The sequence below is a fragment of the Enoplosus armatus genome, chromosome 8, assembly GCF_043641665.1.
Source record: "Enoplosus armatus isolate fEnoArm2 chromosome 8, fEnoArm2.hap1, whole genome shotgun sequence".
Taxonomy (NCBI): Eukaryota; Metazoa; Chordata; class Actinopteri; order Centrarchiformes; family Enoplosidae; genus Enoplosus; species Enoplosus armatus.
The window spans coordinates 20,304,793-20,314,491 of NC_092187.1; the positions used below are offsets into that span (position 1 = coordinate 20,304,793).

General features: G+C 42.3%; 1 protein-coding gene across 2 annotated transcripts; it reads right to left on the minus strand.

Moving 5' to 3' along the window:
- Positions 1-321: 321 nt before the first annotated feature.
- Positions 322-6,034, minus strand: wdr13 (WD repeat domain 13). Of its 2 annotated transcripts, XM_070910432.1 has the most exons (10): positions 6,006-6,034; positions 5,333-5,420; positions 4,976-5,207; positions 4,437-4,546; positions 4,039-4,169; positions 3,638-3,945; positions 1,813-1,993; positions 1,495-1,636; positions 1,214-1,332; positions 322-671 (listed from the first exon to the last, which is right to left on the minus strand). In XM_070910432.1, the coding sequence occupies exons 2-10, from the start codon at positions 5,371-5,373 to the stop codon at positions 487-489; spliced, it is 1,449 nt and encodes a 482-aa protein (XP_070766533.1). In that variant the 5' UTR covers positions 5,374-5,420; positions 6,006-6,034; the 3' UTR covers positions 322-486. The 2 variants fall into 2 exon arrangements, with proteins under 2 accessions (XP_070766533.1, XP_070766534.1); XM_070910433.1 differs by lacking the exon at positions 4,976-5,207 and having other exon boundaries at positions 5,338-5,420; positions 6,006-6,031.
- Positions 6,035-9,699: the final 3,665 nt, after the last annotated feature.

The window sequence follows — 9,699 nt, forward strand, 5'->3', positions numbered from 1 at the left end:
TACACTGCTTGAATAACAGTTACATAAATAGTGAACTAGATCTACGCCAAAGGGACTGTCAGTGTGATACAAAGTGTTGGATCTGGTTTCTCTGGAAGATTACGTTGTATCCTCTTCACATATATTCAGCCATATCCGTACAAGTCAGAGGTAAGCCATGACACATGCATGGGAGTAGTGCTCTCTCTTTCTTGCTTGCTTTCTTTGTTGAAAAGCAATTTCTCAGCTGCAGCTGTAGGAGTACTGACGCGCGCACACACACACACACACACACCCTAAACCCCCCCCCCCCCAACCCTTGAATTTCTAAGACATCCCGACCACCTACACAGCATGGTGTTCTATCTGATTGCACTTGAGTATCATTAAATTAAAAACGTTTAATGCAGCCTGTTACATTCCAGTGAAAATCTACAGACTTGTAATTGGACGGTTACGGAGCGGCTTTTGTATGCAGTGGATGGAAGCATTTCATTGGTGGATCAGTCACTTTTGCTCCCGCCTCCAGATGATGACCATGCCGGTGGAATCGGCAGAGGCCAGTAAACTCTCGTCACAGTTGAAGCTGACGTCCAGCACTGGACCCCCGTGGCCCTGTAACTTGTTCACTATCGCCTTGGTGTTGCGTTCGACGTCGAAGAAGTAGACGCAGGCATCCTCGCTGCCAGTCACTGAATCAGAAGATCAAGAAGTTGAACGATGAAGAGAAATTATGACTAGATGAATAATTAGAAGACAAAGGATTGGGTGGATTGAAAATACGGGTATGTCAGTAGTTTACACTGCCTCTAAACTATCTCAAATGTCTAGCAGGAAAATAAAACACACAAACCTGATAATTTAAACACTGACAAAGCCTTGAATAAACAGTCGGTGGTTAGGAAATGATAAAAGGCGAGGAAAGTCAAGTAAGGTGAAGCTCTGAAATAGATTGGTGTAAAATATTACCGCTCTCTAAACATGCTGTATCAATTATTATATATTCCCGTGATTTTCAAATCGTAAATCCACTCAAAAATACATACAAGCTAACAAGGTAGGTTACTTAATTGCTGAAACGTTGCTATTTTGGCTTTTCTTTTTATCCAAAAGCAGCAGTATGCTATTTTTTGCATATCTTTTTTTCCCACATTGGATAGCCTGCAGCACATAGTGAACTGTGGTCTAATTTTCTATTCCAATATCACAGCAGGAACACTGAGAGGCTTCTTACCCACACAGGCCCCCTGTCTGAAAGACATGAGGGGGCAGAAGATGCTATGAACGAGCTGGGAGCCATGCTGGATGGGGAAGCTTCTCTTCAGCTGTAGTGTACCATCATTGTCCACCACCCTGCCAACGCAAAACGTGGCACAACTGATCAAATTCAATGAAACCATTTAAATACATCATCACATACATGCTACACCAATGAAGATGGCTTTAAACTATATCTCAGCACAGCAGAGACAAAACAGCCTTTTAATAAACAGTGACTTGCCCACACAGACTGACCTGTACAGCAGCAGCTTATTGACACAGGCGTTGATCAGCAGGGAGGGGTCTCTGGCCTCTCGGCTAATCCAGGACCGAGCAGATATACTGCAGATGGAGCTGCCTTCACTCACCACCAGGCGCTTGGCTTTGGTCAGCTTTCCTGTGGAGGTGGGGGGGGGGGAGGGGAGAGCGGAGACCGGCAGACACTCATCAAATGCTTTCTCAACCAGAGACACCATTCAGTACATGATACAACATGATACAAGGGCTAATTATAATTTGCGGTTCAGTCACAAACACTTTGCCCTCTGCCAAATGGAAATGTTGTGAGTGTACCTGTAGCCATGTCAAAGAGGAATGAGAAGATGCTCCCCCTGTCATCTCCAGCCCAAAGGATCCTCCCCGGAGCATCAAAGGAGAGAGACAGCACGCGGCCTGTCAGCTTACTGGAGCCCCCCTTCACCTTCTTCCCAGTGGAGATGTTCACCACCTGCAGGTGGTGCTTGCTGTTTCCCACCTGCAACACAGAACTGGGAGTGAGGACCTTCATTATTTACACAGAGCAGCACTGAGACACTGACTGGGAAAAGCACTGGTTGTAGTTTTTTTTGCTGGTGCAGTTAGACTCGTGAAAACCAGCGCAGGTCTGTAAAATATGAAATATGAGACCAATACAGGGCTGCTCTGGTAGTCAGACCGGTTAAACCTGTACAAACCAGAAAGAAACCCATCTCTTCCTCTCCTCTAATGTTATTGTTGGTACTGACTATTGGTTAAAAACAAATATCAATCTCCCTCATGTTTCCTTTAATGAGGCGTAAATGGACACTGCTGAGCACAACTCACATTTTACATTCTGCTCATCAATTAAAGTATTGACAAAGCAGAGTAAAAACAAAATTATCCAAGACATTTACCGCTTTGTTGGTAACAAAATATGACATTCAGTTCTAAAATTTTAATCAGTGTCTGCACAGTGTAAATATGCATGCAGTAATTGGGGATGAGGTGAAAAGCTACTATTGGGAGGTCTGGCCTCTGCATGCTTTATTGTTTTGCGAATATAATTCCCTCACAAAAATGAGACACAGTGTTTTGAGTAAAATAAGATGCATGATGATTAATTAATTTTGCAGCATGTTATGTACGTTGAAGACGAAATAAAAGCTGCAAAAGTCACCGTCATTGATTTGGGGCTGGTTTCCGGCCATACCAGGACCAGAGCAGAACACAATTTTACCTTTTTCCATAATTCTGAACGCCACATGTCAGAAAATCAGACTGTGCCTTCAAGTATCAAGAAAACAGTAAAGGTGTTGCAGTAAAAAGCTGGCTGTGTGGTAAACAGACACATGACAAGAAAGGTATTACGGTATTTTTCAGGTTTAACCAGTGCCATACCTCACAAGGACAACTTTTCCCATTTGACACAAACTAAATACCGACACACAAATGTCATTCGCACTGGTTCAAGTCCTCTTCGTAAGGCAAAGGCTGCAAACAGTTTCAAGCTGCACCGTGTAGTCTGGGATTCAAATTTAGACATTTGAAATGTCAAAATAGTGCGTCACATACCTTATGTTTGGTGCATGTGGCTATGCAACGTGTTTCAAGCCTGTTAAGTAGATTATTAAATATTAAAGTATTTTTTTTAAAGAATTTTACTTTTTATAAGAAATTCTGATTTCTGACAACTGCTTTACTGTGACATCAGTATTTAAAGGTATCACAGCTGACACTGAACTTTGTGTTTGAGTTGACAAAATAAACATAAGCAGGATTTTGCTCCTGCACACATATTATCAGGACTTTGTTGTTGGTACCCTAAAAGTAGACCGTGTAACACTGCATGTGAGAAGGATAATATCTAAAATATTTCTTAAAATCTATTAGAATATTAGTAATTCTAATACTGTAACACAAAAATAATGCATCCTCACTCATATATTTTAAAGGTGAGGACACAAAAAGAAATCTTACTGCATGTCCAGTAGAATAGTTTATGAAAAAAAGTTTCCTTTCCAGTCTTACATTAAGTTCTTAGGTGTTTTTCAACGTCGTTACCTGTGATTGAGAACAATTCCCTTGCCCAAGTTTTTGTGGTTCTAGGGAAATACTACTAGAGAACATAAAACTATAACATGTCTCAAATGGGACTCACCACAGTAAGGTTGTTATTCATGGGCTGGAAGGTGCAGCAGAGCAACTCGCTGGATTCTGGGTCTCTGACTTCTCGGATGCACCGACCGTCCTCCGTGTTCCAGATACGCAGAGTCCCATCTAGTGATGTCGACACGATGATGTCATTGCTCAGAGACCAAGCAAAGTCTGTGACGGGACCTCCGTGACCTTTCAGGGTCACCTTAACACTGGGAGGAGACGGGGACAATGTCATGATGGACAGGGTGCCATCCAGTGAGCAGCAAGCAAGGAGATGCTTGTCATCATTGGCAAACTGTAACCGCGGAACTAAAAGAAGAAGGAGAGGACGACAGAGTGAAATAAATGTTGAAGCTTAATGTATACAAATGAATTATCATAAATTTAAAAACATTTACTTACCAGCAGAGTCTACATGTTGGTCAAATATATGGTGCATGCCAGCAAAAGCATAATTTTCACTTAAAGTTGTGTCCCCTGCCATGGCACGACTGGCCTCTGCCACCGAGGTGGGCACCAAACTGCCCGGAGGCCTGCGTCCAGAAATAAAAACCACCATGTAAGCGTATAATCAATACAAAACACCTCACAACCCTTGCCTACAGCTGACAACTCAATATGAGAGCTGATCTGATCATTACTCAGTGCAACCAAACCAGAATTACAGCCAGTAAATCCAACAAAACACAATAGCTCAAAGGAGAAATAAATCAAAGAGAATTCAATTGCTCAAGGCAATGAGACAAGATGTGATGCTGGGTGCAAGTTGAGGGTCTCTGTGTTGGTGCTCTTCTGAGTACCTCTCATCATAGTTGGCTCTGTTCATCTGGGCCTGTAGCTGGTAAGAGCCTCTGCTGACGGACCGGCGGTGACCACGAGCCCCTTGGGCACGGGGGTCCTCCTCAAAGTCCTGACCGAACGGGAAGGGGAGGAGAGGGAGGGAGGGTAGGGGGAGACAGAACCTCGTAGGAGTGAGTGAAAGTAAAGAAGGAACTTGTGACCACAAATAATCATAAAATTACCATCAATACTTCTTAAAAACTTATTGAAATTACCATGCATTTCTAAGTGAATGATATTGCCCATATACATGGGCAATGCCAGCCATTTCAACCAAGCTGCTCAGCTTAATATGCATGGGCTACAAAAGTGTTGTTGGCTATGCTGCTGATTGATGAAAATTAAGGTCTAGCCATCCAGATGGCTCTCATGTGTCCTATATTTTCATTCCAACTCAGATCTTTTTAATATCTCCTTTTCCAAATTACTAACCCCCCCCCCCCCCCTACTACTACTTCACTTCTACTTTCCCTGCCCTTTCTGTTTCTTTGGGTCTGACCTCCATGCGGTCCAGTGTGGTGCGGGAGCTGCGCACACTGCTGGCCCTGAAGCTGCTCTGCTCAGACAGGGGCCCGTAGCGCAGGGCCAGCAGCTGACTGCGCAGCCTCAGGTACTGCCTGCGCAGCCCCGGCTCAAAGCCACACTTGGCGTTCTCTCTGAGCAGCTGGCTGCGTCGGCGGATGTACTGAGTTCGGAACTGTGGGAACGTAGGCGTGCGGTAAGCATTGTACCTGGGGAGGGAAAGAAGTGACACAGCACACACAATAACTCACAAGTGATCCATAAGCAATTACACGTCTGAATAGCTTCTTCATCAGTGTAGACTATTAAAGTATGCTGCATGATTGAGTCTCACCTTGCGTCCACTGCCAAAACCTGCTGCCAAACTGCTGCCATTCCACAAGCACTCTGGGTAGAGAGGAATCCACTGCCAGGGCAGCCTCCTGTCAAAACACACAACACCCACTTACAACATGTTTTTTAAAGCTATTTTCACCAATAAACCTAACATTAATGCACTATATGAGGATGGTGTGTAGCCAACATGAATGCTACATTCATAGACCTGAAATACCACCCCCACCCTCTCTCATCCACAATGTTGACTGTGATGTGATGACACAGAAATATAATGGTACCACAGGGACGATACCTTGTTATTGAGCTATGTTTTACTATGTGAGTTTGACCAGGAAATAACTATTGAAGTGAACTGAAATAGTCAAATGGAGCTAAACAATACATGGGTTGGGTTTTTGTTGTTTTTTTTGCCTGCGGATAGCGAGCAGCACCAAGAGCAGGCGAGCCTTCTTGACAGCTAACGTCGCAAAGCTAACTAACGTAAGCTAGCAATTAGCAAGTTTAGCCACAACATCATATGCGTTGTCCTCGCATAAAAATCTGTTTTCCATCCATTCTCCAGTGTACATAGATAGCCCATCAGTTAGCAATGTTACACAGAGTGTTGGGCACTGCATTGCGATAATACAGCAGAGAAACACCGAGAAATACATCTGAAAACGGCTCACCTTCCTTAGCTTCTCTCCATCGCTGCTTTTTTTTTTTCTTCTGTCAAGTCACATGACACGTTGTAACCAGCCCACTTTGTGATGTGGCGCTACATGAAGCCGGATGATGATTCACAGCAGCATTTACATGCTTTATTGTTTGATCCAATATGATGAGCCGACCACAATTTGATTGGATTAGCAAATGCAAGAGGCCACGGCCAAAGCCAGACACTGCTACTGTTAACAACATCATGGTTTCAGAGGATGGAAGTGACATTTTATCTCAGCCACTCTTTACAATTCTGCAGCATTATAAATGTATTCTGTTTATCGTCCTCCATTAACACCTACACACAGGCACAAAGTAATGTCAGTGGGAATTAGGAAGGTGTCTTTAGGGGGGCAAAATAATCAATTGGTTAATATCAGCAATATTTTTCTAGCCTGTATGGAAATCCACACAATTAAGAATACAAAGGATGGCAAAACTGAGCCTCACTTAATGATCCCTGTTATGATCCTCCACTCCTACAGTGCTGATCATTCTGAAGACCCATTTAGTGCAATCATATGTAACAACAACATCTTCTCATTTGGGTTGTTTCAGGACAAAACCCTAATTATCCATCCAGTGTCTAACATGGCTGATCAACACGAAATAAAGTTATCCCCGACCTAGTAGGCTGTTTAAAATGAAAACAAACACTATCACGTCGCCGGTAACATGATGAAAATGCTTTCTTGTCATGGACAATAGGTGAACACACAGTTCCAGTGGCTTCACAATGGCAGTATTACAAGGTCAGCTCTGAGGTTTCGCCTGGCTCAGCAAAGACCTGCAGAGCTGCGGGGCATGCTGCTCAGCTGACGGGGCTCTTTGCTTGTTCATGGTGCTCTTTCTCGAAGGGGCCCCAGTGACAGAGCCATTCACAAGCACGGGCCATAAATGACCGAGTTGAACACCACATTAAGCACTGCATTCTCAAAATTCAGCACTGACTCTGGAGCACAGCCAAAATGCCAGGAACAAAAGGTAAGCAATGTAAAACAGAAATGTATGTCTACAAAATAGTTTTGTTTAATTTGTCTGGATAACAGAAGAGCTGGATGTTCAATGACATAACAATTAGATGACTAGTTTAGTAAAATAAAAGGGGCAAAAGTGACTGAGTGTTCCCACTATTTTCAGGTAATAAGTCGGACAAGAAGTCAGCTACCAAGGTAGGAAAATCATTACTATATTACTAAGTCCAAAATCCTAATTTTCTTCTCAATCTGTACATTTTTGTTGCTTCATTTTATTTATATTTCATTTCACAGCAACCTCAGAGTCCTAAAGAGCAGCCGAAGAAAGGTGATCAGAAAGGAGATGATAACAAGAAGCAAGGAGGTAAACATTTACATAAAACCTACATTTTGTCAGTTGTTTGTTATTTTAACCCGGTGAATCAAATCTGTGCACAGACTACATGATTTCCAAGTAGGAAAAGAAAAGCAGCTTTGTGCAGGATTGATGTAGGCTTTCATTGGTTTGGGCCACTACAAGAAAGTCCCTATGACTGGCACACCGTGTGGAAATGAGGTGCAGTGATTGCTGTGTCCCCAGTGAAGGTATCTGTCTATGTTTCATCCCCCAGCAGGACAGCCGAAGGGAGAGAAGCAATAACTTCCAGGCATTCGTGAAGATGGCTTTGGAGACACTGCTGGGGTCCTGCCGACGCAAACATGGCGGCCCCCGGGGCAAACAGGGCTGAGTGCGCCGCGCTTTCCCCCCTGAGCCTGCAGACTGGGCTGTTGTACGGCCTTCCAATACAGCGTCTGCTCACCTCTCACAGAGGCAGAAAGTGAACCTGATCTCCATCCATCACCATCTGTTGTTCAAACTCTGCCCCCACCCCCCTCTCCAACCTTTTTCTGTCCCCTTCCCCACACTGTCCTCTCTGGCTTTTTGGATGCTCAGAAATAGACTCCAGGTTAAACTGGACCATTGCTTTGAGCTAAAAAAAACAAACCCTTTCCAATCCTTCCCTAACTCACCCTCATACCTTGATTGACTGTCTAACAGTTCAGACATTTTTCTTGTAAATAATAATTCAAATAAACAACAATTTCTTACGGCAGCCCCATGTGTGTCTGACTTCTATTAGTACCTGATATCTTAACATTTCACATCTTCTCAGACCTTTCCTCGACTGGATTCTTCCCCCATTGAATTAAACAGAGACAGCACTCCAGGTTTCATGTAAAATTTTTATAAAAATATCACAGGTGTATCAGTGCCTTCACATTTACAGGGAGAAAAGTTGGCGTAAATTAAATATCAGAATAATATTTAAAATACTTGTTGGATTGAGTTGTATTAGGTCTGCAGAGGCTGAGCACTTGTTCTCAGGCATGAACGAACATTCAGGCTCTAATCTATAACACTACATCTTATTCAAGAAGCAAATCCTTTGACGTTCTAGATTTAAGAAAGATATAGACAAAATGTGAACACAATCTGATACAGACGCTCATTTGATTCTTTCATCAGTTACATAAATGCATCATTAAAAGCAGCAGTGTAATAAAAATCTGTACTTAAGGATAAACATGTAATATAGTGTACTGTATCATTTAATCTAATATGAAATGGGAAGAGTTTAAACATATTTCCCCTACAGTAACACGTAATACCCTGATTCTAAACTTTTATTTTCATTTTAATACTGAAGAGTGTTTCAAATGTTCACAAATACTAATAGGACCTTCTCTAAGCAAAGGTAAAGGATTCAATTTAAAGGAAATTATCAAAATAACACAAAACAAAATACAAACACCATTAGGAAATTTCACCACAAAAATGAATTCATAGACTTACTGATTCATTTTCTTTATCTAAAATTCACAAAAGGGAAAATAATTATTGGTGACATTATAATTGCTGCCTCATAACCATAACCTGTGCTCTTTTCATTCAAAACTAAACGCTTTGTTGTCTTACACATGCTCAAGAGACGAGCTCTGTTCAAGGACAAGTCTGGTGATATTCTATATTTGTCTTATTGCCAACAAATCGCATGAAAAGACCAAAACCAACAATGAATTGATCCAACTAACAGGTGCTGTCTCTGTAGCAGAAGCCTGATATATTATTCTTCTGTGTCATAGACTTCTGTTGTCCAAAATGAACCAATGAGCAACACTGTTGCACTGGGTGACATGTTCCTTCATTACAATAAACGTGGGCGCTGCAGTTCATTTTGAGCCAATCCCACGTACACTGTCCTGCTGCTGTGTATACTCACGAGAGCACGAAATGTGTATTAATCCGCTGCTGCAAATAGTTCCCAACAAATGCACTGTTTATTCTTGTTTAAAAAAACTAAAACTAAAAACTACAGTGCCCAGCTGTTTTAGTAAATTATTCTGGCTTTTAAAACATACAAGCATATAGAATGGGCTTTGGCCTGAGAGTATTGAGTATTGAGGTACGGACTGACGTATTGTTAGTTTTGGTCTTTTCGTGGGATTTGTTGAAAATAAGAAAACCATAGAATATCAGCAGCCTTATCCTTAAAACCTAAAAATACGATTGTAGAACACTTGAGGTGAGGGGAAACCACATCTGGAGGACATCTGTCGCAGTCGATGCTGAAACCTAGATAATGAGATCTATCGCGTGTCCACAGAAAGGAGCAGCCGATCTCCACCATGCTGATAGATATTGATT